A 26310-nucleotide genomic window follows, 5' to 3' on the forward strand; every position below is an offset into this window, starting at 1 on the left:
AAGCTATTCAGGGGTAATTGCTGCCGCCGCGGTGCATCAACTTCTTTTAAAGGCAGGCATGGCAGGTGTCGGTTGGTGATGAACGGGCAGGAGCGATCTGCCTATGGTGCGGGTGGCTCCTGCTACTTTTTTTTCTTAGTGCCTGCCGTTGAAGCTTTTTCTGCCGTCCAAAAATTTTGGAAGCGATAAGCGATAAGAATTGGGTCCCACTTTACTTTAACGCTTGGTATGCATGTACCGAGTCGGACTTATATGCAACTATCGCGGCTCCACACTTCTTTACTACTCTGCATCAATCACTGTCTAGGACAATCATGGTAGTGCAATCAATTGCAGGGTAAAACTACGCAAAGCCAATACATATAAAATCAAACAAACAAAAGTACTGTGTAGCCCGCGGGTGTCCTCCAGTGGCCTTCCTCCGTCGCGTGTGGCCGCTACCCGGTGCCTTACCAAATAGTTGCTGCAGCCCGTCTGCAACACAGCGCCGTATGCCCTAAATAGACTTTTTCTCCCAATATGGACGCAGGCCGCCGTCAGCCAAGAACTCACGCCTTGGTTATCCGGCAGACCAGGTCGGAGCCGTCGACGGAGTCGCCCTCCTTGACGACCAGACCAGCAACGGCACCGTTGTGCGGCGCAGAGATGACCATTTCCTGAGTTGTTAGCGGGACGTATTGACAAGACAGACTGTCTGGGTGGGCAACCTACCATCTTCATGGCGCTGAGGACGGCGAGCGGGTCGCCCTTCTTGACCTCGGAGCCCTCCTTGACGCGCAGCTCGACCAGCACGCCGGCCATGGGGGCGCCGACCTGGCTCGAGTCGGTGGGGTCGGCCTTGGGCCGGCTGACGTTTTCGACCGAGGCCTGCTTGTCGTCAATGGTGACCTGGCGCACCTCGCCGTTCATCTCGTAAAAGACCTCGCGCTGGCCCGTGTTCTCGGACAGGGGGCCAATGGCCAGGAGCTTGAGGATCAGCACCTTGCCGCGCTCGAGCTCGACGTGGAACTCCTCGCCAATGTTGGGCTTGGACAAGAAGTACTTGGTCGGCAGCACCGACAGGTCGCCATACTTGTCGGTGAACTTCTTGTAGTCCTCAAAGACCTTGGGGTACATGACCCACGAGGCCACGTCCGTCTCCGAGACGGGGCCGTACTTCTTGCCGAGGTCCTTGCGCACCTTGGCAAAGTCCACGGGCTCCAGGAACAGGCCGGGGCGCTTCTCGAGCTTGCGGCGGCCGCGCAGGGCGTCCGTGCGCAGCGGCTCGGGGAAACCGCCGTACGGCTGGCCCATGAGGCCCTCAAAGAACTCGAGGACCGAGCCGGGGAAGTCGAGCTCCGAGGCACGGGCCTTGACGTCCTCGGGGCCGAGCTTGTTGGAGACCATGAACTGGGCCAGGTCGCCCACCACCTTGGACGTGGGCGTGACCTTGACAATGTCGCCGAGCAGCTCGTTGGCGTGCTCGTAGGCCTTCTTGGTCTCGGCCCACTGGGAGCCGAGGCCGAGCTGCGACGCCTGGAACATCATGTTGGTCAGCTGGCCGCCGGGGATCTCGTGCTCGTAGACCTCCGGGTCGGGGCCGGCCAGGTGCGCCTCGAAGGGCGAGTACAGCAGGCGCAGCTGCGCCCAGTAGGTGTCGAGCGCGCGCACGTGGTGCACGTTGAGGCCGGGCTCCAGCCCGGTGCCCTCGAGCGACGCCAGGATGGCGTTGATGCTGGGCTGCGAGGTCATGCCCGACAGGCTGTCAGAGGCAGCGTCGACGGCGTCGGCACCAGCCTCGGCGCAGGCCACCATGGAGGCGACACCGGTGCCGGCCGAGTCGTGGGTGTGCACGTGGATGGGCAGATCGGGGTAGTTCTTGCGGATGGAGCCGATCAGCTGGCGGGCGGCCTGGGGCTTGAGCACACCCGCCATGTCCTTGATGCCCAGGACGTGGATGTCGAGCTTGACGAGCTTGTCGACGAGTTCAAGGTAGTACTTCAAGTTGTACTTCTTGGTGGGGTTGAGCATGTCGCCCGAGATACACACGGTACCCTCGACGACACCACCGGCCTTGTGCACGGCCTTGATGCCGACCTCGAGCTGGTCGACGTCGTTGAGCGCGTCAAAGACACGGAAGACGTCGACGCCGTTCTTTTTGGCGTGCTCGACAAAGTGCTCAATGGCGTTGTCGGGCAGCGACGAGTAGGCGACACCGTTGGCGCCGCGCAGCAGCATCTGGAAAGGGATGTTGGGGATCAGCTTGCGCATGGCGCGCAGGCGGTCCCAGGGATCCTCGTACAGGAAGCGCATGGCAACGTCGAAGGTGGCGCCGCCCCAGCACTCCAGACTGTACAGGTTGTGCAGCGCGTGGCTGGTCTCCCTGGCAATGTTGAGCAGGTCGACGGTGCGCACGCGCGTGGCCAGCAGCGACTGGTGGGCGTCGCGCCAGGTGGTGTCCATGATCAGACAGCCCTTGTTGGCGCGCACGGCCTCGGCGAAGGCCTTGGGGCCCTGCTCGACAATGATCTGGCGCCAACCCTTGGTACAGGGCTGCGACACGTCGATGGCGTTGCCGGCGTCGTCGAGCAGCGTTGGCTGGATGATCTCCGACTTGAGCTTGGGCTCGCCGACCTGGCCCTTGATGCTGCTGCCGTTGACGGCCAGGTCGCCGAGGTACTGCAGGAGCTTCTGGGCACGGTTCTGGCTGCCGACCAGGTCGAACAGCGCAGGAGTATCATCGATAAAGGTCGTCCAGCAGTTGCCATCAATAAACTTGGGGTGCGTAAGGAGCGAAGCCAGGAATGGGATGTTGGTCTTGACGCCGCGGATGCGGAACTCGACGAGCGCGCGCAGGATCTTGCGGCGCGCAATCTCGTATGTAGAGCCGTGGCAAATTAATTTTGTTAAGAGGCTGTCGTAGAAGGCTTAAATTTGTTATCAGAGTTAGCTAGAAGGCTCGCGATGTGAAAGAAATCAAAACGTTCAAGATATCGCGACGTCGATGCCATTCTGCGCTGTGGAAAGAACGGCTGCGGTTTAAAGTGGAGCATTTAGGAATTTGTGGGTCTTTTGGCGGGGGTGCCCAGAACAAAACCGTGGACGGAAGGAGCGCCGAGGATGGCAAATAAAAAAGGGAAGGAGCCATTAAGTCAAGTGCAAGGGAGGAAAGTGCGAAGGGGGCCAAAGGGGCGCGATTGTCAGACTTACGCGTAATGACAGCACCGGCGAAGCCGTTGCCACCGTCGAGACGCACACCGTTACCGCCAGCCGAGCGGTAGACCTCGATCTTGCCGGTGTCGGGCTGGAAGCCCTTGGCCGGGTCCTCGGTGGTGAGACGGCACTGGATGGCGAAGCCGCGGGTGGAGATGCGGTCCTGGGTAAGGCCGAGCTGCTCGAGCGTGGCGCCGGCGGCGATCTGGATCTGGGCGGCGACAATGTCGATGCCGGTAATCTCCTCGGTGATGGTGTGCTCGACCTGGATGCGGGGATTGATCTCGATGAAGTAGTAGCGGTTCTGCTGGTCGACGAGGAACTCGGCGGTGCCGGCGTTGCGGTAGTTGACGGACTTGGCGAGGCGGACGGCATCGGCCAGGAGGGCGTCACGGGTCTCGGCGGGCAGGTCCTTGGCGGGGGCGATCTCGACGACCTTTTGGTGGCGGCGCTGGACGGAGCAGTCGCGCTCGTAGAGGTGGACCATGTTGCCGTGGTTGTCACCGAGCAGCTGGACCTCAATGTGCTTGGGCTTGTCGAGGAAGCGCTCGACGAAGCAGGTGCCGTTGCCAAAGGCGGACTTGGCCTCGGACGTGGCACGCTCAAAGGCCTCCTGGAGCTCGCTCTGCTCGCGGACGACACGCATGCCGCGGCCGCCACCGCCGTAGGCAGCCTTGATGATGATGGGGAAGCCGTACTCGTCGGTGAAGGTCTTGGCCTCCTCGAACGTCGCGATGGCGCCCTCGGTGCCTGGGACGACGGGGACGTTGGCGGCGATGGAGAGCTTGCGGGCAGACACCTTGTCGCCAAGGGCGTCAATGACGTCGGGGCTCGGGCCGACGAACTAAGCGAGTTAGGAAGGAGCGACGGAGGCGACAGAAACACAATAAAACTGGAAAGAGCGACAAGGCAAGTGAACATACGATAAGGCCGGCCTTCTCGACATTGCGGGCGAATTCGGCATTCTCGGACAGGAAACCGTAGCCGGGGTGGATCATCTGGACGTCGTGCTGAACGGCAATCTTGATGATCTCGTCGCCGGCCAGGTACGCTCCGACGGGGGTGTACTGGCCGCGCTTGCCAATGACGTACGCCTCATCGGCCTCTGCTATTGTTAGTGACAGCCCCGTGAGAAATGTATACGATGTGTAGAGCGGGGAGGGCCGTACTCTGTCTGTGCATGCTCAGGCGATCCTCGTAACTACTCAATTAGCATGCTGAAGGGACACAGGCGGCGTGAACACAGCGCGGGGTTGCAGAGGCGGTGCGTTACCTGTAGACGGCCACGGTGTGGAGGGACAGCTCGTGGGCCTGTGCCATGGTTAGCTACATCGAAACGGGCAGTGAGAGCTGGGAGGAGGCAGTTACTCACGGTTCTGAAGATCTGCAAACGAGGGAAAAGAGGATCGCGTTAGTTTTTCATCTGATTTTTATATGTGAAGCTTCCAGCACGATCAAAGACGTTGTCGCCGGGTTCACACGTACACGGATAGCTACAAAACAGTCAGCAAGCCATTGCCGTCAATTGTCACTTAATCACGCCTGAGAATGGGCCGCAACTCACGAATCTCGCCACGGTTGGCGACCAGCAGCTTCCGCAGCTTCATGATGCTGGAGTTGGCGCGGATGCGCTGGATGGAGGCGCCCTCCTTGGGCGAGGCATCGTCGTCAAAGACCTCCGCAAAGGCCTCCTTGTGGGCGGCGCTGTCGAGAACCGGTGCGGTAGCCATAGTTGCGATTTGGCGATACGGCTCGCTGCGGGAAGGGGAAAAAACGAATAGAGGTCGAGCGGCGGGGTTTCGCGCTGGACGAAGCTCCGAGCTCAGTGGGAACAGAGGAGCACTCTGTTGGGTGGTTGTAAGTAAAACGAAAGGTGGAATGGTTAATACGAAGCTGGGGAAAGAAAACGGGAAGAAAAGGAAAGAAACAAAAAGGAAAAAGAGAAAAGAGAGAAAGGTAAACGGATAAGCGCAGCAGGAGAGGTGAAAACTGAAAGTAATCGAAAGAGGGGGAGCTAATACGACAAGCACAAGTGCGACCAGATAAGCTCTCGTTTTGGGCAAGCTTCCCAAAGGGAATGCAGACAGTCGCGGGACAAAGGCGAAGAGTCACGCCAATAAAAAAAAACCAGAAGCCAGAACGCCGGGCCAACAAAAAACGGACAAAGATGACCAAAAAAAAAAAGCCAACTGTTTCACTGGCACCGGCTCCAAAAACTCCAGTGAAAATAGTGAAATAAAAGGCCAGCTGCAAAACGAGCCAAGACTTTTTGTGACGGGCAAAAGCGACGAGGGAATTAACCATGGGCGTGAGGTACTAAATTATGCTTTGTGTGGCGAAACAGGAGGAGCGAAAGTGCACGAGAGAGTGGAGAGGAGACAGACAAGACCTCGCGAGAGACACGGACGACATGAGCAACAGAGACCGAGCAATAAAGGAGGTGACGAGGCACAAAAAAGAAGCCCCAGAAAAGACACTCGGCCGCTCAATCACTCGACCAAACAACAACAAAAATCGAGGGTATGGCGGCTAGCTCTGCTTAGCGACTGCGAGACGGGACGCGGGATTTTCTGAGGTCGACTATTCTGGAGCTCCTTCTGGGGTCGCGTATTATTCTTTTTGGGTCATTTTGCCTTTTTCGGCCTTTTTTGGTTCTTAAGTTCGTCCCTCCTTTTTTTTGGCTCGCTCTCATTGATGGGATCGCTCGTAGTCTCGGCGCGGGATGTGACGCAGTGTAATGGACTCCGTGCAGACGGCAGAATGGTAGAACTGGAGAACAATACAAATAAAAATGACCGCGTGGCTGCAATGCCTTGTGACTGACCTTTTGGTTTGGGAGAGAAAAACAGCGAGGCAAAGGCCGATGCACACACGCAGGCGAAACGGAGTTCGTGACCGGATGCGCGGTTCTGGCTGGTATAAAAGCGAGGCGGCAGCAAACCAGAAAGGAACAAGAGGGAAAGGGATGATAAACCAAAAGAAATCGACAAAGAGGAAAGGAAAAAAAGAGCTGTTGATGTAAGGCGGCAGAGCGCTTTGCGGCGGCAATACCAGCGGGATGGACCGGGCAGGCGGTTCAAGAGAAACTGTAGACACCGTAAAGCCAATCGGGAACCTAATGAGAAGAAGGCAAACGAAAGGAGGACTACGAAAAGAAAAGGGGAAAGCGTCAACAAACAAGAAGCTCGGAAAACAAGACTCTGAAACGCCAGGCCGGGCGAGAGCGAGCATCCGCGGACCTGGAAAAGCAGTCCAGCAGACACATGGCAAGAGACTACGGACTACGGAGCAAGTGTGCAATAGCGTGCAGGACAGAATGACGGCGTGTCAGAGTTCGCAGAGCTTCGATGCATGTGGGCAGCTCTGAGTTTTGGTGGGGTTCGCTAGCCTTTTCGCGGAGCACCACATATTTTCATCTTTCAGTCTTTATCTTTTTATTGTCCGTCGTAATACGAAGTACTACCTCTCCCTATTATCAATTGACTTCTATTTAAAAAGGTCGTCCTTGTAAGTCGTACTCATCTGGTGCGAGATGCTTTGATCCGATATATGAAGTGAGAGTTGTCTTGGTCGCCCTTTCCCCAACCGTTTGCGGCTTGTCGATCACAGGCAAGACCGACCGAGACCATCACTCATGCGCACCTGCCAATCCAATTGCCAATCCAATTGGCAATCCAATCAATTGCCTGGCGGCACGGCTACGTCTGTAATCTTACCCCACGAAAGTTCGGCTACAGAGTATGCAAAAAGCGAGGCTAGGCGCTGTTTGCCGTGGGCAAAGGTACGACTCGCCTCGGGAAGCGACGAGCAACACAGCAGACCAAAGAAGACGGCGAATAAAATAAAAAAGGCGAAATACAGAACGGTGAGGAGGGGCAGGCAAAATGGCAGGTGCCAGCGGATTACGGTTTCCCACTAGGTAGGGCAGCATGTGCTTTGAAGACTGGGAAGGTACGCCGGCCGAGAAAAAGATATGGGGAGGCGCGAGGGGTCCAATAGCCAATTGCTGCCGAGCAATAAGAAAGGTGCGCCCCATCGTGCCTTCTCTGGACGGGAACCCAACATTCATGCCTGTGCAGTCTTCTTCAACAGAACCTGCAAGAGCGACCTTTGTCAACGGGCGTTCCTGCCAATTGCTGTTTAATCCACGGACCATTTTCGAGCTCCTTGTTGGCTGCCCCTGAGCCAAGGGAGATGGCCAGGGGAGAAACAGCATCTCCGTTCACAATCTCCAAAATACAACATTCCTTCGACATAGACGATGAAATACACGTTGTCGCACGCGGTTAACCATATCAATGTACCCTTTGGCCTTCCTTTTATCCAATGTGTCGTCATCACTCCGTTTTCGTTGTTCTCGTTATCGTTCTCTTCGTTCAGCCGAGGATAATGACGGCCAAGCAACATCGACGCCTGTGACCAACGAAAATTCCTGCCTTCTCCCAGATCGAAGATCGCCGTGACAGGGCCAACAGACGAAAATCACAAAGCGCCAAATGTCCGTTGATAGTGGCTAGATAGGGCGCGGCCCTGTCCTCCAGGGTCTGGCCAACGACTGTATCTTGGGACGTTTCTCGTCTTCCTTTATGCCGAGCAAATCGTATGTCCTGGGCCCGTGTTAGGGCTACCAACACCTCCAGCTGCCAGCTTCTGTTGGAGACCCCCACTAGCGGGAGAGGAGTGTGCCACAAGGCGGTACCAGGGAGACCGAGGCTGGGTTCGACAAGATGGCCGCTCCAATCTGGATCAAGCTGTTTGGGGAACGCGCCTTCGACAACAGCGCGTGCATACCTCACCGTTCTTTTGCCAATTACTTCTTGACACTGCCATGCATTGCATCTCGGCCGTTCTGGGGAGTCTTGGCTATTCCCATCGGCCTGTGAAATAATGGGCGTCGATCGCCAAGGAAAAGTACCACCTATCTACCGAGCACAATTGTGATGCCAATCAGAAATCAGGGCAATGATCATACCCGGAGTCTCACATATATGGAGCACAACAGCATGAGCACAGCACGTCGTCTTACACCGCCTAGGTGCAGATGACTTTTGTAGCCGCCGTGGGCCGCCCATCACGGGTGCGTTAACCAAAATCTCCTTCGGAGCTCTCTTTTGCCATTGAGAGGCGGATGGACAACAATGGCCAAGCCCAGGTCCATTCATGAACCCAAGCAGGTAAAAGACCAAGACAGGAAATAAAAAAGGAAACAGCACCGACCAAAAACTAGCCTTTTCGGGCCATCGCCCTACCGTCCCGAGTTGACGGACGGAGTGCAACTGAACCAACTCGAAGTCCTGCATGTCCTGTCCAAACCTTTTTTTTTTGTTCCCATTGGCGCCTCCGACCTCGGCTGACGCGAGTGAAATTACCCGTGGGAAAGGCAGCGAAAATAGCGACGAATGTGACCGGTCACCAACCACTACAAAATCAGAACGGAGAAATCGAAATTCAATTTCAAAAAAGATGGCATTTTAACAGAATGCGGTTTTTATTTTCCCTGTTCTCGATCTTGGCCGGCCCACCCACAGAGCCATCATTGCTTTTTTTGTCCCTCGTGCTCACCACAGCTCACGGGTCACCGCGACTGAGTCATATACGAATGTACCTCGTGGGACAAGATCATTTACCTGCACAAAGTCTGCATTGCGTCCAGAGGCTGAAGTTTACCCCCATCTTAGATCCAAGCTGGGCCCGGCTTGGGTTCTCCGCCGGCAGCCAGGACCCCCATCTCACAATCCCCAATCCTGCATCCTCCCAGTCCATGCCCCCCATTTTCTGTTGATATAAAACAAATATGAATTGATCATGGAAAATCGCATGGCGCGGGTGAAAACCGGAATTCATATTGCCCCTCCGTCCCTCCATCCCTCTTTGTCCCTTTGCTTTACTGGATCTGCCAATTTGCTTTTGGATCTTCGTCTTAGAATTCTGGTTTTGTTACCTCACAGCAAGTCACAGCTCACCCACTCCGGTTGGACGGCGCCTTGCTCGCAAACAAATGCCTTTTACAGAGCTTTAGGACTTGGGGTAGTATTAGCAAATCACGACGTTTGCCGCAGCCAGTATTCTCTCTTCGCGGAACCCCGCGTTAACGTTCCTTAGCGGACCTTTAACTATTTGACACTGGCATTGCTCTGTTTCCCAACGCATTTCTCGCGTCGTGCCGATAGCTCAGGGCTGAGACTCGTTAGCTTGCCCGCATCGTATTACCTGATGCCAACTGCATCCTTTTCAATGAGGTGCAGAACTGTGCCGATGCAGATGAGATGCCACATTGACTAGATAGCCTTTAGATTATCTAGTCCGTGTTGGCAACGCTAGAAGAATATGGCAAAACACAACCGACACAAAACTGCAAAATGCAACACAATTGGTCTGCCACTCCTGACGATAGACTCGTCCGTCGTTTCTGCTTTGGTTTGTCGAGCTGCTTCACCTGGCGGCTTGGAGAGCATGGCAACGCCCACCAAACACGCAAGACTGCCGGCTTCTCCCGACGCCCAAAAAGGTGCCAAGAAGACGAAGTAAACGAAAAAGGGCCAGATAGCTCCCCATGAAACTACGATCAATGTGTGCACTACGGAGTTCAACAAAATGCATGGCATGTGCAAGACTGGGGTACGGGGGAAATGATAAGCTAATCCGCATGTATGCCAACACGAGAAGCACTAAGCTTGCAAGCCATATATCCAACATCCTCGTCCATTATCATCAAAGCTTTCTCCGAACAAAGGGCGAGAACGGCGAGGGACGAGGGAGCCGACAACAAGGATGGTGTGCTTGTTAATGTGACCTTGGCGGTGGAAATGAGCAAATGGATCGCAAGGTTGTTCTTCGTAAACAAAAGAGGAAGGCAAACGTACAAGAATGCTGCTGCCTTCATCCCAGGGCTGCTGGGTGCCCAAAATGCAATCATTTACACAGGTTAACGGCCTTCCGTTCTCCAATCAGAGCAGAAAAATTGTACAACCAACAGGGTATTAGAGAATTATACCTATTTTACGGAGCTGAGCTCTCTTTGTAACCTCGTCATGTATCTCGTCGTTCTCGGGCTCTTCCCCACAAAACTGTCTCCAGGTCTGGCTCAACAGGTTTCATTCACTTTTTCTGTAGGACTTTGACTACGACAGCCGTTCCTGCGCCTGATTTTCTTTTCTTGTCTAACCCCTGTTTACGACATATACTGGGATACTCATAGCCCCGTTCCCCTCTTCTGGGCCCTTCTGCCGTCGTTCGTCCGGGTGGTCCCGGAATCCCGGAAATCGTCGGGAAGAAAATAGAAACCGGGGAAAGAAGAGGCGACCTCGAGACCCAATGACAAAAGAAAGGAAGCCGTGTGCCATGTATGAAGTAGACATGGAGCAAAAATGAGGAGCCAATGGGCATTGAGCGTGGATGGATGTCCAGCTTGCTTCCATGCCGACTGTTGGGTCGTTCGGTGTATGTCCGGTAAGGCTACTTCCGGCGCCAGCCTCCGATTAGCCAATCGAACAAGTAAACAACAGTCGTCAACCGACATACGGACCACAAAGTGTGCGGAGAGAAGCGTACTCCCAGGACTTGACAGTTCGGGCAGACTTGTTCTGGAAAACTGTGATAAAATCTTCAAATATGATTTTGGAATTTTTCATAATATTTTATCAATGTGTAATATAAAATCTACTTAAATGCATTAAAGCACACCTCCACTACATTCATTTATATATCTCAAAGAGACCAATTTCAAGTACAAAATAATAGAAAATACAATAATATAGTTGTATTAACTTTCCCAAATAAAATCTTTTTAAGACACTACGAGGCATCACAAAACGGAGATACTCTTCTGTTGCGTACGCATCAACAACTGGCCAACCACAGCAGCAGATGCGATAGTTTTATATCACAGGATGATACATCATAGCCACCGACGCGTCTTAGCTTTTGGCCAAGAGGTTACTCACCGACACTGCCAAGCCGCGGCGGTTGGACAAGAGTCACAAAATAGACAGGATTTACAGAATCACCTGAGATGAGGAGAGTGGCCAGACATTGTGTCCCCAGCAAGACGTACGATGAGACACCAGACATGCCTGTAGCTTCACCATCGGTTCCTGCAAAGCAGCAGAGAGCATTTCTTGGCACGCCGGCAGCCGTGGTGCATTGTTATTGCTGCCGCTCGCTTCGGTTGCCCTATCTATCCATTGTACAGGACAAGTCTGCGCGGTCTTGGCCGGTCCACGTGTCACATCGTCTGCTATGTATCTGCGGTGCTGGTTCCAGCTGTGACTGGGTAATCTTGGCTGGTTCCAGCACTCATGTTCTCATTAAGACATGTCGGAAGATGTGACGAGATAGTTTGAGCAAGTAAAATTATGTACTCCTACTGTTCCCATTGCCGATGCCATGACAAGCTCTCAGACATGTTCGGGATATCTCCAAGACACGATGCAATGCCAACGATGTGCATCCGCGCAACTTGACAACCCAATACGCTTGTCGACAAATCCCACGACCCCATCCTTTATCGTCACCCTGGCTGTCCGCTTTGGACACATGAAAAACGTTTGAATTTGTTGATCTTGGTAGCTTTTGCAGACCGAGTAGGATGTGCCGATAGATTGACAGATGAACGTCCCTTGCTTATAAAGGACCTCTTGATTTTCCTCGTTCTCCACCGTCCCTTATCCCATTGTATGTCGCCTCCGCCCCTCCACCTCGCAACAAAGTCGTCTCCATCGTTCACCCTTTACTTCTTCACGGCAGCCTCCACCTTGGCCTCGGCGGCCTTGGCCTGTGTTTTGGCTGCCTCCAGCGCGCCCTTTACGCTCGACGTGGCGGACGACGCGGCGTCCTTGCCGCCCCAGTGGTTGTAGTTCATGTAGCGGTAGCCCTGGGTCAGCTGCGAGCCCTCGTTGATGAAATGGCAGAGGAAAAGGAGGTAGTTCTTGGGGGTGACGGCCAGCGCGTAGCGCATGAACGTGGCCGAGTAGATGACGAGGGCAAACGTCATCTTGCCGGAGATCCTGCAGGAGGCATTAGCGGGGACGTATGGGGACGGAGCGCATAGATGCAAACGTATTTGTCGGTTCGGACGAGGGACAGATGACCTACAGATCCGGACTTTTTTGGGTGTCCATGACGGCGGCGATCGGGATGCCAAAGTTGGAGACGGGGCCCCAGAAGTCTGGATGCGAGAACAGAGTGTTAGTAAGGATCCATCGTAGGCACAGGACGAGGACGAGGCACATGACTCCGTCCGCACGCCCGATCGTTGCTGTCCGCTGTCGGTCTTGTTGTACAGAAAAGCACGCGCCAGTTCGAAAACATAAAGATGGAGTGCAGTCAAGCTGGTGACGGAGGCACCGTAGCGACCTAGCAACACAATGGCCAACGCTCTTCAACAATGGCGTCCATTGTTGCCCGTTCCATGCTGGTGCCGGGACCAGCCCAACTGTGCGCCGCCGGCACCGCCACGGCCGCATTGGCCACCCGTGCACCGTATGTATGCAACACAGAGAGGTATAGACATGCTTCACCCGCATCGCTCGAGCCCGGGCCGAGGTGGCTCACTGCCGGTCATCGGCGACAACGACGCAAGGGCCGAACCAACGCCGACGACCACATCTCGAGACCTTTGCCCTCGAACGTCGATTCAATGGCATATCCCACTCTTGCGTATCGTGCGCTTGCATGTGTCGTCGTCGTTGCAGTGCGGGCGGACGTGGTAGAGCATAGTGTTGGTCGTACGGACATTGCGGACAAGGGCGGTCCGACGAGCGGAGGGAGTCATAAATTTTGGGACAAGAAAGCACAGCAAAACAGCAAAATACATACGCGTTGAGCAGATGTAGTCGGTCACCGGGTTCGACCGGATCTTGGCGTTCGCCGCCTTTATAAACGCCGCCATGATGTGTGTTGTCGCGGGAGGAAAGACAGGAGAGATGTCAAAAAAGGGATTGTGTTGTTTGTTGGATCGATGTTTGGAGCAGAAAGTTTGATGCGCAACGAGTTGGTTGGTCACCAAATGAGAATAATGTGGAGTGATTGGTTGGCGGGAATTTGGTTGGGGAAAATGTTCCACAGGGACTTTGTGCGCCCTGAAAACGCCCTGAAAGGCCTGTGAGTGCTAGGTGCTTCGCCCTGATAACAGGCGGAAACGTCGGACTTGCCCCTCTATGTCCGGATTTCCTACAACGGCTTCTCGCGCTGAATCGCATCGAGCGAAAACGCGCGATAACGGTCACGTGCGCATATTGGACGACAATAAGGACCCAACAACTGTGAACAACTGTGAACAATCTGCCGAGAGCGTAACAGATGCTAATTTACGAAGATGCAACGTGTGCAACACGCGTGTATTGGAGTAAACTCGCTCTAATGTAAACAATGCCCATCCCAACAGCTACGACAACTCAACTGTCAAGGGTCTGACTGACGCACAAAGTAGTTGTATGAGATAGTATGCCACAAATTTTTGTATATTGCCTTTTACTCGGATTCTCGCCCCATTTTGATGTGGTGCCATAACTCTGAAACGCCGTATGTGGAAAAGTAGAAACAACAAAATAACCTTTTAGCCTCTTGGATATGACCAAGACACACTAGATGCTGCCATAATCTCGGCAAACACACCGTCGAACCGCCTGTTGACAGCCAACCGCAACGTGCCACAAAGCTTTTACCGCCGTGGGGGTGCGTTGAAGCCGGGTGGTGGGCCGCCGCCGCCAGGGAAGCCAGGCGGCGGCGCAAAACCAGCGGGGCCGCCAGGGAAGCCAGCCGGCGGGAAGCCGCTGCCGCCAGGGAAGCCGGGGGGAGCTGTCTTGTTAGCACTGGAAAACGACCTGGTGCGTCGGCTTTGAGCGACGGGACGGGGAGAAGGCAGAAGGTAGAAGGTAGACGTACGACCACCGCGGCCGAAGCCGGGCGCGCCTGGGAAGCCAGGCGGGAAAGGCTGGCCGGGACCACCGACGCCCGCTGCCGGGCCGGCCAGTGCTATGGGCGCAGGTGCACCACGACCGGCTGGCCGCGCAACACCAGGACCAGCCGCCAGGCCGGAAGCTACGCCGGCCGTGGGCGCTTTGCCGAGGCGGGCACTGGGGTCGGCCGGGGGCGGCGACTCAACAGACAGCGAGACGATGTGGGCGCCGCGGACGATGGCGAGACCGAGCGTGCGCTTCTCTTCGCGCTCGATGGTGGTGGTCGTCGCCTGGCCGCTGCCGCCGGAGCCAGACGCGGCAGGCTTGGTCTCTTTGCGGCGAATGCGGCGGAACTCTTCGGTATCGGCGAGGACGAGGTTCATGTGCTTGTCAAAGGCGAGCATCTGGCCGGTCATCTGGCGGCCGTCGTTGAGCGTGATGCGCATACGGTAGTTGATCTGATAGCAAACGTCAGCAACGCGCAGAGTAGGGAGGGGACAAGGGAGCTCTCGATGGAGCTGTATGGACATATGGAACGTACGTATCCGGCCTAGACGTGATATGCTCTGTTAGTATGGACGCCGACACAGAAAGCAGCTTCGCGGTGGGGGGCAGGGAACGCACCATCTTGCCCTGCTTGTTGGACGCCATCTTGGGCAACTTTCGCTGCTGCTGGGCAGCCAAACAAGCTTCCTTGTGAAAGAAGGGGGTTTCAAAAATTGAGCCAAAGCTTCTCGCCAAGCGTCTTCCCGGAGGGAGGTTCTTCAAAGCTCTCGGTAGGAGAAGCTTCGGCGCAGTTTCGTCTTGGAAAGATGGTTCGTCTTGACAAGAGTGGCCGCTGTGAGATGCTTGGGGATGCCTGAGGAGGGGAGGGAGAGGGAAAGGGAGAGGTCGACGTGAGGTATCGCGAAACCGCCATCAACAAAACGCCAGGCGCCAATGCCAAAGTTTCTGCCGTCGCGGGCGGTGAGGACTGTGGGTCAGGATGACATAAGTCAGATAGCCTTTCAGAGCTCTCATCGGAGTTAAGTTCGTCGCCCACCCAAGACGGGGCTCTGACTGGCAGCGTCGCACGTGACTGTACTGATAGGGTTTTTTGTCTCCAATCCCTCTGCAATTGCAGTGTCACCGCCCGCACAAAATATTTTCGCACCCAGAAAATTGCCCACTCTAATATTCCCCCCGAAATTTCGCATCGCCTCTTTTCACTCTTCCTTCATCGACAACCGCCAACCAACGACAACATCACCCAATTCCTCAACAACCCTCGAGGCAACCATCAAAATGGTAGGCATTCTCCGCCCAGTCTTCGTTTCAATCTCAATCTCTTGATCATGTTCGCATCTAACTCGTCGCAGTCCGACAAGGCCGCCAACCCCATGCGGGAGCTCCGCATCCAGAAGCTCGTCCTCAACATCTCCGTGGGCGAGTCGGGTGACAGACTGACCCGTGCCGCCAAGGTGCTGGAGCAGCTGTCTGGTCAGACCCCCGTTTACTCCAAGGCCCGCTACACCGTCCGCACTTTCGGCATCCGCCGTAACGAGAAGATCTCGGTCCACGTCACCATCCGCGGCCCCAAGGCCGAGGAGATCCTGGAGCGCGGCCTCAAGGTCAAGGAGTACGAGCTGCGCAAGCGCAACTTCTCGGAGACGGGCAACTTTGGCTTCGGTATCAGCGAGCACATCGACCTGGGCATCAAGTACGACCCCGGCATCGGCATTTACGGCATGGACTTTTACTGCTGCATGACCCGCCCCGGCGAGCGCGTCTCGCGCCGCCGCCGCGCCAAGGCCCGCGTTGGCTCCAGCCACAAGATCAACCGCGACGAGACCGTCAAGTGGTTCAAGTCGCGCTTCGACGGCATTGTCCGCTAAGCGGGACTCTTCCACCGGAGAATATACAAAAGCACTTGAAAAATCGGGTTAGGAAGGACCAAAAAAATGAAATGACGTTGTATACAATTTCATGGCATGGGTCTACGGTACGACAAAAGGCGTTTTGTGTGTTGTTTATTTTGCTTTATCCCCCTCTTTTTCCTTGCCTTGAGCGGCCTACGGGCAACGGCAGGATATGTCAATCTACCAAAAACGGAAGACAAAAAACCAATTCGCTTCGATTTTCAAATCGAGCAACGGCCTCAGAGACCGACCGGCGCCCCTTGCCGGCTTTCCCATTTTCCCCATCTTCTGTCCGTATGCCAAAGATGCATTTTGTGTGAACTTTGTATTGTTTTATTTCCTCTTCGTATCGTAGCATCACTCTAATGTCGGCGGCAGCGTGGCCTCTGCCGACACTTGGATCACCACCTTGCCAAAGTGCTGGCCGCTGAACAGATACTGTATGGCGTCACGGCCTTCGTCAAAGGCAAACACGCGGTGCACCACGGGCCGAATCTTCGTCTCCTTGTAGAACTGGAGCATCTCTTCGAACCGGTCCCGCGGGCCGTTTAGGATGCCGCGCAGCGTCATGTTGCGCCGTAGTGCGAGCACGTTGATGGCCGTGCGATCGTCGTCGTCGTTGTCGTCGTTGTCGTCCGACACCCGTTTGTCGGTCTTGCCGCCCAAGTAGCCAATGCAGTTGATGATCCCGCCAAAGGCCACGGCGTCAAATGACTGCCGCAGCGTCGAGGCGCCACCGTTCTCAAAGATGATGTCGGCGCCGTGGCCCGCGGTGCATTCCAGCACGGCGTCCGCCCAGCGCGGTGTCGTCGTGTAGTTGATCAGGTGGTCGGCGCCCATGCTCTTGGCGATAGCGAGCTTCGCGTCGGACGACGAGGTCACCACGGCGGTGGCGCCGCTGGCTTTGGCAATCTGCAGGCCCGCGACACTGACACCGCCCGTGCCTTGCAGAAGGACGACCTCGCCCTGTCCGCCCGGCCGACCCAGCGGCCGCATCCCGTTGATGGCCATCCAGGCCGTGATGGACGCAATGGGCAGACAGCAGGCCTCGGCGTCGGAGAGGTACGCGGGCGCCGGCAGCAGGCCGATGCTGGGAAACACGCGGTAGGTCTGGAGGACGCCGGGCAGCGGCAGACCCAGTGTGGTGTTCATTTCGGACGCGCGGACATGGCCGGTGCGGTGCATGTGGTTGAAGAGGGAGACGACGCGGTCGCCGACGCTGTGCGCATACTCCAAATTCGGACCGACGGCGACGACGGTGCCGCACATGTCGGAGCAGGGCACGAGCGGCTCGGGCCCGCCAGCCGCCACGGCCTTGTGGTGGTTGTAGAGACCCATGCAGACCTCTGTATCGCGGTAGTTGAGGGCGACAGCGTGGATCTTGACGAGGACCTCATCAGGACCCGGCGTCGGCATGGGCGCCGTGGCCCGGGCGAGGTGCTCGAGGCCGTTCTGGAGGGTTGTCCACTGCTGTACGGTGTCCGTGTTCGAGTCCATTTGCATGTTTTGGGTTTTGTGGACGGGAGATAAAACCTTCTGTTCACATCCAGTGCCTGCATCTTCATATGGTAAAGCCATGCTCCCCCACAGAACGATACTCAGTAGTGGGGTTTGCTAGCTCGTGCAATGGAAGCTGCGCTACGGACAATAGATCGACTGCATAGTGGTATGTCTGAACTGTGTCGGCCGTGGCTTGGGCAAATGTGAAAACAAACTGGCGCTTCGTTGCTTCGACAGCTGGTATTAAGTGGGATGGACACCAGGGCCATCACTGGAAAATAAAAAAAGGACTCAAAGAAAAAAAGCGGAAATAAATGTGAAAAAAAAAACCCCCCAAAAAAAAACCAATGCTTGCTGCTCTCGTCCGTCTTCAACACCAGGCCTCCTTTTCTCTCTCCCTATTTTATCTCTTCCCCCGTCGCCTGACACGTGCATTCTGGGTATTTCACAGCTATCGCTCCATTACATATCGCCCTTCCTTCGTCGCCAATGTGTTTTGTTCGTGTGTTGGCAAACAGTTGAGTTTAAGCCTTGGTCTCGGCAGCAGCCTCGACGGCGGGCTCGGCAGCCGTCTCACCAGCGGCCTCCACCGGGGCAGCGGCGGGGGTTGCCTCCTCGACCTTGGCCGGAGCAGCCTCCTCGGCGGGCTTCGCAGGCTCCGCGACGGCAGCCGCCGCCGGGGTCTCCTCCTTGGGAGCCTCCTTCGGTGCCTCCTTGGGGGCTTCCTTGGGGGCTTCCTTGGCGGGCTGTTCAGCCGCAGCCGCGGCCAGCTTCGTCTCCTTGCCCAAGGACTTGAGCTCGCCCGCCTTGCCGCCGTACTCCTTGGGCAGACGCTGGCCCAGGTCTGGGATCGCGCTGGCGCCAAACTCGGCCGCCAGACCGCCTCCGTTGGACATTGGGTGGAATTTCTTGATGGTCTTGGCGGCGACAAACAGCTTCATAAAGGCGTAGACGAAGCCCATGATGGCCGGCACGTTGACAAAGAACTTCTCCTTGAGCAGCTCCGGGTAGTTTTGGGCAAAGACCTTGATGGTCTCGGTGCTGGCGGCCTTGACGCTGGCCGACTGGCGCAGGAAGCTGATGCTCTTGTAGTCGTGGACCTGGTAGATCTTGTAGGGATCGTAGTCGGCGGTGATTGGCTTGGTGGCCGAGGCGAGGTCGAGGTCCAGGAGAGCGAGCTCCATCAGCGCGACGCGCCAGTGGAGGAATCTGGTCAGGTTAGCTACGCGTGGTGGAGTGGTGGAGTGGTGGTGGTGGCGGCATTGCGGTTGGCACTGCTTCGCAGCTGACAGCGGGGGACCTACTCTTTCAAGTCGCCAAACGTCTTGTCGATGCTCTTGGTGTTGCCGTAGACGTTCCACGTAAACACCTCCTTGGCCTCCGGGCCGTCGGCGCCGTCCTTGTGGTACGACGTCACGTAGCCCAGGCCGGCAAACTTTTCACGGTTGTACGCCTGATGCAGCAGCTGCAGGGGCTTCGTGGCGGCGCGCCAGGTCAGCGTCTTGAGCAGCTGGTCCTTGGCCTTGGCGAGGTCGCCGTCGTTGGCATTCAGGTACTTTTGGAAGACAACCTGGCTCGGGACGTGGGTGGCCGGGTCGGCGAGGGTGACGCCCCAGATCTCGGGATGGCCGTGCTCCTGCTGGGCAGCATAGAGAGTCTGGATGGGTGTGGTGACAGACGTGGAGGCAGCAGGCTTCTCGGGCACAGCCGGCTTGTCCTCGACGGCGGTAGCCGCAGTAGCGGCCTCGGCAGGCTTCTCGGGAACTGCAGGTTTGTCTTCGGCAGGCTTCTCCTCGGCAGCAGTCTCCGCGGGCTTCGTCTCGTCAGCAGTAGGAGCAGGTGTCTCGGTGGCGGGAGCCTCAGCAGCCTCAGTAGTCGCTGTAGCCGCTGTAGCAGATGGCGCCTCGACGCCGTCGGCGGGCTTGACCTCCGCGGCCGGTGTCTCAACAGGCTTGTCGCTCATGATGGATGTTGGAATATGAAGAGTTGGGGTGATGAGGAATCAAGAGTAGAGTTTTGAGGAAGATACAACTAGAAACACGCCGAAGCCGTTGCCTGCGTGGTGAAATGGAAAGAAAAGAAGAAGAGCAAATTCAAAATCAGGAGACCAGTTGCAACCACTGAAAAATGTGGTCGGGAGGAGCAACGCGAGCGTTTCGCCAAGAGGGCAGGATTTCGCGGACCAGTGACTCGACAAGAAACCAGGGGCAGTGACAGGCTGCTGAGACTGTTGAGAATAAAAGAAATAAAAAATAAAGAAGAATAAAAAAGAAAGGACAGAATTCGGCAGTAGAAATGCAATGACCCGAACTGGTTGGCCAAGCAGCAAGAGCAACCAGCTTCGCTCCTTCTCTATCCGTGAGCAAACGGACCCAAAAAGGGAGTTGGGTGCAACAGTGAGACAGTAGCTGTCCCAGAGTGGGTATCTCCCCTGAAGAGCTACCCTTGAACGGCCAGTGACAGAGTTGACTCAGGGAGGGTCCGCGCGCCGGCAGTTTACTTGGCTGGCAGTGGCCTGGCCCGTGCACGTGTTTAAGGGACGATTGATAAAAGGGGAAAGAAGGGAGATAAGATCCCAGCGCAGGAAGGCGCCAGAGGCCGCATCAAGCTCCTTCCATGACGGGGTGGAAGACACCGGCACGTTGCGGTGCAGTGGGTTGCTCTTTCTCTTTTCACTGTGTGTTACGACGTGTTCAAGAGTTTTAGGGGAACGCGCTAATTGATCTCAAGAGTCTATCCCTGATTTGTTCTTCACTACCTTCGTCCGGTCATCGGCCACGGCCCTTCTCCAGTACACTAACCCGACTTTTCTGACACTGTAACCGGGATGGCCTTGCCGTCGACAGCCGCCACCTCCGACTCGGCGCCCTCGCCTTCGCTCCGCTCTTCGATTCCGTTGCCTACGGCCGCCTCTTGATCGCCGCCGGCGTCCGGCTGGGCACGCGCCTTTTGCTGCAGCTCGCGCCGGTGCAGGAAGCGGATGACAAAGGCAATGGAGATGAGGCCGACGCTGATGAAGATTTCGGTGACGAAGCCCTTGTGGTAGTTGGGCGCGTCGACGGTCTGCCAGATGATGAGCGGCAGCCAGGCCTGGACGACGTAGGCCATCTCGTTCATGGCGCCGGTGACGAGGGCGCGCTCCTCGTTGTCGTCCTTGCAGATCTCGTGGGCCCAGGCAAAGGTCAGCCCCGAGATGCCGCCGCCGAGATACGCCAGCAGGTAGCAGGCCCACTTCCAGCCGGCAGGGATGGTCCAGACGGAAAAGCTGACGTACACCACAAAGTTGGCGGCGCCGGCAAAGACAATGGGCGGCCAGCGGGCGCCCTTGAAGACGGTGTCGGAGGTCCAGGCGTACACAAAGGTCGAGACGACCTGGACGACGGACCCAAACGTCGGGTAGACGTTGTACTGGGTGACCGAGTAGCCCTCGGACTTGAGCCAGAGCGCCATCGCGGGCTGGCCGCCGAAGCCGGCGCCGTTGTTGAACAGGATGTACAGGAGGACCAGCAGGTACAGGTGCCAGCTGCGGAAGATGCGCGCGAGCTTCTTGCGCGTGTAGGGCGCGCGGTTGGCGCGGCCCTCGAGCTGCATGCGGCGCTTGGCAATGGCAATCTCGTCGGGCGAAAAGTACCAGGCACGCGTGATCTCGGGCACGTCGGGCATCATGAAGAAGCCGGCAATGGCAATGGGCAGCGAGATGATGGTGTCGATGATGAACAGCCACTGCCAGCCGCGGTACCCGTTGGTGCCGTCGAGGTGGTAGACGGCGGCCATGAGATAGCCCGAAAACATGGTGCCGATGGCGCCGGCGGCGTGGAAGATGCAGGACCGCTTGGCGAGCTCCTCGCGGCGGTACCAGGAGCCGATGACGTACTGCATGCCGGGGTAGAAGGTGCTCTCGGCGAGGCCGATGAAGAAGCGCAGGACGTACAGCTGCGTGACGTTGTTGCACTTGCTAGTCAGTATGGTCAGGACCGACCACAAGACCTCGCACGCCGGGATCCAGATGGACGGCCGGACGCGCGTGAGAATGAGGTTGCTGTCTGCGTTAGAGCGGAGAACAGGGACAGGTGGGGGGAGAGGAAGAGGACGAGGGACCGCAATCGGACCGCAATCCCAAACGACCTACCTGGGAACTTCGCCAATGACATAGCCGACGGTCCAGCAGGTGGTCATGTAGTTGAGCTGGTTGCCAAAGAGGCCCAGGTCCTCGCGCATGCCCGACACAAAGGCGTTGTTGACGTTGACCTGGTCGAGGTACTTGAGAAAGTAGCCGAGAGACGCAAACGTCAGCACGACCGCGTCCAGCTTAAACAGGAACTTGCGCTCCTCGGGGCTCTTGTCGAGCGTGTCCCAGAAGTTGGACCGCCACGTCTGCTTGGGCGTCTGGGCCACAAGCCGCTCGGCCACGGCACGGTTGGCCGCCGTCAGGCCGTCCTTGTCGACATCGTCGTCGGAGGGCGACGCAGAGTGCAGATCGCCCGCGTGGTCGGCATTAGGTACGGTGCTGTCGTCGGCAGTCGGCGACGCTGGCGTGCTCTGGTCGACGGCCGTCTTTTCGTCGTTGGCCATAGAGTGAGCGTGCGTGGGGGGAGGTGAGGTGATGTTTTGCTACAAGAAAGTGCAATAAAAGGAAAGAAAGTGAAGGTAAAGAAGCACCAAATCACTGGGTAGGAAGAGACCTGCAAGAGTGCACGCGGCACACGCGGAATCTTATATATGCGGCAGGGCGGTGACGATCTGTCGACGGGTGCATGGCCTGCATGGGGAGCACGGATGATATGATGCAGAAGCACTCTTCACGCTGCTCTCGCTGGACATCAGACATCCATCGGACAGGAAGCTGTCAGGAATCTGCTAGTACTCCCTAATCTTGTCATACTTTGCACATTTCCAGGACATTGCAGACTGTTTGTGTGGCGAAGATAGAAACCAAGATTCTCGTCTACTCGCCTGCCAGACCTTGTACCGTGAAAGTCAATCGACCCAGCTAATCCAGACCCAAATCCGTCCATAATCACTGCAGCCACGGCCATCCACAGCTCGACTTTACAGCTATAAACGTATGCAAGGCATTCGGTTTTTCTTTCTCCTTTCCTCGTAAACTCCAGGTCTCCGAAATTATGTCTCCGTGCCATGCATCCATTTGGTGAACCCACAGTATACGCGTTTTGGTTACACGCCCGCCGATCATCGCCTCTTCCTGACCCAACCTCATGTACTTTGTATGTCAAAAGGTTGCGTGCTTTGCCAAAGGTCGCCTCTTCTTGTTTCCGCGAGCCTTCCCCGAGCAGTTCGAGGTCGGCATGGGTACGTTTATCGTTGCAACGGAGCCACAACGTTCACAGTCTTGCTTTTCCTCCGGCTCCATCATCGCTGTCTCTCGACTCTGGTTGGACAAAAGCCGATGAGGACGACGACGTCCGTGATGATGAGATCTCTCTGCCCACTGAAGCCATCGTTATTGTCTACGACAATGGAAACGAAAATGGACAACCCCGGCCAGGCCGTGGAGATAAAATGGTCCGATGGAACAGGATGCGTCGTAGTCGCCCTCCATTCGGTGGGATCCTCTCGGGACGTTTTTGCACTTGGCAAACTATCGGGCGGCACAAGGCAGCACGGCGACATGACGATACTGAAGATATATTTTAGATGGACAACAACGAACCGCATCCTACTGCTTGTGCTGTCTGCGAATCTATAATGAATACGAACCAGACTGAGACTGAGCGTCTCAAGAGCTTCAAATCTGTCAATGGAACGATTTACGAAAAACAAGATCGAATCTAGCCAAGACAAGAACGACAGCCGGCAACGACGTGGGGGCAACAGAGCATACTGTAGAGGAAACAATTTACCAGTATCAGCAATACGACTATGCTCGGGAGAAGACTGAATCAGGACATTCGCAGGGGAAGACGTTAAAAAAGACGTTGAGGGTCGTCTAGAGGAGACATGGAGCTGAAACAAGCTCAAGGGCGCTTTCCTGTACAGGGTCTAGACAAAGGGGAAGACGAGCGGCATTCAAATTCAAATGTATCGGCCGTATACAACCGTCGAGACGGCTGTCATTTCTTCTTCTTCTTCTTCTTCTTTTTTTTAGTTTAACTATTTTCTTCTGCCCTGCCTTGCTTGCCGTCTCTCTTCCACTTTCACAAAGGTCACCCTGAAAGCGCAGTCGTATCTCCCAGCCCCCTGTCCAATCGCCGCGCCAGTTGGAGATTTGCAGAGGCCAAGGCCAGATCACACAATCGACCACCCACGCATTGCGCCACTCCCGTGCTGATGGTGTTAGTGAGGAGTTGGAGCTAGGAATGGGGACGAAAATGGATGCAAAAGGCAATTGTATCAAACGTCAGTAATTGAGAATAGAGAGTAAAAGATGTGGGGGGCAATAAAACAAAATAAATAAAAAGAAAGCGACCAAAAAATAAGAGAAAAATAGAAAAAGAAAAACAAGAATATCTGAAGAAGGGCAAGGCACAAAATAAAATGAAAAAAAAACGAAAAGAAAAGGAATAGAAAATCAAACACCTCTCAGTCCGCTGTTGTGGCTATTTTGTTATTTCTACTTCTGTACATCCCCACCATCCTTCTCCAAAACGCCATCGTCTTATATCCTATAACAAATTGGAGCCGACAAGCTGTCTGAGCTGTCATTCTATCTCCAGCTAGCTTTAGTCCCTATCCTCTTCTTTTCTCCTCTCACAAGTGTCTGCTGCACGCAACTGTCGTCATCTGGCCCTTGAATTTGTTCATACCACCAACGACGATCGCCTACATTCTCCAACAAATCTGACTGGCGTGCAGAGTCCGAGAAGCCTGCCTTCGACTCCGGACTCCGTACTCCGCACTCTTTTGTCACCCTTTCTCTGATCCTCCTTGCATTTAAGACGTTCCGCCTCCCCAACCTGCCCGGCCTGGTTTATAAGCAGAGCCACGAAAGAGGGGTTGTCGATGCCTATTTACCATAGGATTTGGTCTCTTCTTGCCTCATGGGATGCCCTTTTTCAACGGCCTTCGGACCTTTTGCTCGCCCTGTCTCTGCAACTCCTGCCTTGCGACATCCTTGATTTGTCCTCCGCGCACGCCAAATGCACACAATGCTCACGCGATGTAGCCGAGCCTTCCTTCCGTGACGCCTTTGGAGCTAACGTATTCAACCCAAACAAATCACAGTCGACGAAACGACGACACAACCGATAGTGGCCTCTGGATAGGGTAGGCCGTCGCTCCCAAGTGTGAGGGGTAGTGCTGTGTCGTCTTCGGCTGGCATATGGCGTCGAAGTCTGGATTGTGAAGGGTGGACAACTCGACTGTGCTTATGAGATCATGAATGCGAGAGTGACTTGCCGTTGATGCTTCCCCGTTATAAAAAGCAGGTATTGCGCCTGGTCCTGTAGTCGTTCGTATTGCTCTATACACCCAACTCACCTGCAACTCGTCAACGTAAGAGACACCCAAATAGGCATCCCGTCTTGTGTCCCTGTGACAACCGTTCCCCAACACAACCTCCACACACTTATACACAATGGCTCCTGCTCCCATCGACCCGTCGATTGTCGACGTCGCCGAGCCCCGCAAGGACACGCTCGGCCTGCCCAAGACCGCCGCCGAACGCCTCACCAAGGCCGGCATCGACCTCTCCAACGGCTACCCCTACCGCCCCTCCCGCCCTCTCTACCTGGACGACGTGTACAAGATCCGCAGCGAGGACCGGCCGTATGAGGACGCGGGCGCCCGCGCCGACAAGAGCAAGAGCGCGCTGCTGTCGGCGGCCACCAAGGTCACGGACCTGACGACGCACATTGGCACCGAGATTGAGGGCCTGCAGCTGAAGGACCTGACGGACCAGCAGCGGGACGAGCTGGCGCTGCTCATCGCCGAGCGCAGCGTCGTCTTCTTCCGCAACCAGGACCTGACGCCGCAGCAGCAGCGCAGCCTCGGCGAGCACTACGGCCTGGTCGAGGTGCACCCGCAGGTGCCGCAGGTGCCCGGCGTCGAGGGCGTCACCGTCATCTGGCCCGACTTGCAGGCGACGGAGCGCTCGGCCGACTTCCGCCACCCGGGCGGCGCGTCGCGCTGGCACACGGACCTGGTGCACGAGCACCAGCCCGCGGGCATCACGCATCTGCACAACGACACGGTGCCGCCGATTGGCGGCGACACGCTGTGGGCCAGCGGCTACGCCGCGTACGAGAAGCTGAGCCCCGAGTTCCGCAAGATCATCGACGGGCGCCTCGCCGTCTACCGCTCGGCGCACCAGTACCTCGACCGCAACAAGCCCGAGGCCGGCCCGCAGTACATTGAGCGCACGCACCCGCTCGTGCGCGTGCACCCGGCGACGGGCTGGAAGGCGCTGTGGGTCAACCGCGTCATGACGGAGCGCATTGTCGGGCTCGACAAAGCCGAGAGCGACGTCATCCTCAACTATCTGTACGACGTCTACGAGCAGAACGTCGACATCCAGGTGCGCTTCAAGTGGACGCCCAACACGAGCGCGCTCTGGGACAACCGCATCACGATCCACAACGCGAGCTGGGACTACGGCGGCCGCCACCCGCGCCACGGCACGCGCGTGACCTCGCTGGCCGAGAAGCCCTTCTTCAAGGCCGACGCGCCGACGCGCCGCGAGGCGCTGGGCCTGCTCGACGCGTCCGAGAAGAAGGAGCTCGGCCTGACCAAGGCCATCAAGGACTTTTCCATCTAAGGGAGGGCCATGACAGTATGATAGACACGAATGAATAAAGTGTTTGAATGTTTATTGCCACGTTGGCTCGTCGTCGCTATTCGTAGACTTTTGTTTTGTAGTCAGTACA

General features: G+C 56.2%; 9 protein-coding genes across 9 annotated transcripts; 3 read left to right on the forward strand and 6 right to left on the reverse strand.

Annotated features, from left to right (window-relative positions):
* Positions 1-548: 548 nt before the first annotated feature.
* SPSK_03872 (pyruvate carboxylase) lies at positions 549-4922 on the reverse strand (the record flags this gene model as incomplete). Its single annotated transcript, XM_016730687.1, has 8 exons — positions 549-656; positions 712-2906; positions 3190-4036; positions 4116-4297; positions 4362-4393; positions 4466-4503; positions 4678-4685; positions 4757-4922. 8 exons carry the CDS (start codon positions 4920-4922, stop codon positions 549-551), a joined length of 3576 nt encoding a protein of 1191 aa, XP_016586051.1.
* A 6998-nt stretch (positions 4923-11920) lies between these two features.
* On the reverse strand, positions 11921-13081 carry SPSK_04372 (pyruvate transporter MPC1; the record flags this gene model as incomplete). Its single annotated transcript, XM_016731180.1, has 4 exons — positions 11921-12197; positions 12286-12448; positions 12567-12743; positions 12844-13081. 4 exons carry the CDS (start codon positions 13079-13081, stop codon positions 11921-11923), a joined length of 855 nt encoding a protein of 284 aa, XP_016586052.1.
* A 771-nt stretch (positions 13082-13852) lies between these two features.
* On the reverse strand, positions 13853-14741 carry SPSK_04486 (small nuclear ribonucleoprotein B and B'; the record flags this gene model as incomplete). Its single annotated transcript, XM_016731291.1, has 2 exons — positions 13853-14548; positions 14715-14741. 2 exons carry the CDS (start codon positions 14739-14741, stop codon positions 13853-13855), a joined length of 723 nt encoding a protein of 240 aa, XP_016586053.1.
* Positions 14742-15424: 683 nt separating this feature from the next.
* SPSK_04599 (large subunit ribosomal protein L11e) lies at positions 15425-15964 on the forward strand (the record flags this gene model as incomplete). Its single annotated transcript, XM_016731400.1, has 1 exon — positions 15425-15964. One exon carries the CDS (start codon positions 15425-15427, stop codon positions 15962-15964), a length of 540 nt encoding a protein of 179 aa, XP_016586054.1.
* A 381-nt stretch (positions 15965-16345) lies between these two features.
* On the reverse strand, positions 16346-17491 carry SPSK_04384 (alcohol dehydrogenase, zinc-containing; the record flags this gene model as incomplete). Its single annotated transcript, XM_016731192.1, has 1 exon — positions 16346-17491. One exon carries the CDS (start codon positions 17489-17491, stop codon positions 16346-16348), a length of 1146 nt encoding a protein of 381 aa, XP_016586055.1.
* A 521-nt stretch (positions 17492-18012) lies between these two features.
* On the reverse strand, positions 18013-19451 carry SPSK_04267 (phosphatidylinositol transfer protein sfh5; the record flags this gene model as incomplete). Its single annotated transcript, XM_016731078.1, has 2 exons — positions 18013-18697; positions 18793-19451. The coding sequence occupies 2 exons, from the start codon at positions 19449-19451 to the stop codon at positions 18013-18015; spliced, it is 1344 nt and encodes a 447-aa protein (XP_016586056.1).
* Positions 19452-20284: 833 nt separating this feature from the next.
* Positions 20285-22060, reverse strand: SPSK_04154 (MFS transporter, ACS family, pantothenate transporter; the record flags this gene model as incomplete). Its single annotated transcript, XM_016730965.1, has 2 exons — positions 20285-21527; positions 21618-22060. The coding sequence occupies 2 exons, from the start codon at positions 22058-22060 to the stop codon at positions 20285-20287; spliced, it is 1686 nt and encodes a 561-aa protein (XP_016586057.1).
* Positions 22061-22704: 644 nt separating this feature from the next.
* On the forward strand, positions 22705-23143 carry SPSK_04640 (uncharacterized protein; the record flags this gene model as incomplete). The annotated part of the gene is made up of 2 exons (XM_016731440.1): positions 22705-22802; positions 22837-23143. 2 exons carry the CDS (start codon positions 22705-22707, stop codon positions 23141-23143), a joined length of 405 nt encoding a protein of 134 aa, XP_016586058.1.
* A 1879-nt stretch (positions 23144-25022) lies between these two features.
* Positions 25023-26201, forward strand: SPSK_04365 (alpha-ketoglutarate-dependent taurine dioxygenase; the record flags this gene model as incomplete). Its single annotated transcript, XM_016731173.1, has 1 exon — positions 25023-26201. The coding sequence occupies one exon, from the start codon at positions 25023-25025 to the stop codon at positions 26199-26201; it is 1179 nt and encodes a 392-aa protein (XP_016586059.1).
* Between the last annotated feature and the right edge of the window lie 109 nt (positions 26202-26310).

The sequence above is a fragment of the Sporothrix schenckii genome, assembly GCF_000961545.1.
Source record: "Sporothrix schenckii 1099-18 chromosome Unknown Cont47, whole genome shotgun sequence".
Lineage (NCBI taxonomy): Eukaryota > Fungi > Ascomycota > Sordariomycetes > Ophiostomatales > Ophiostomataceae > Sporothrix > Sporothrix schenckii.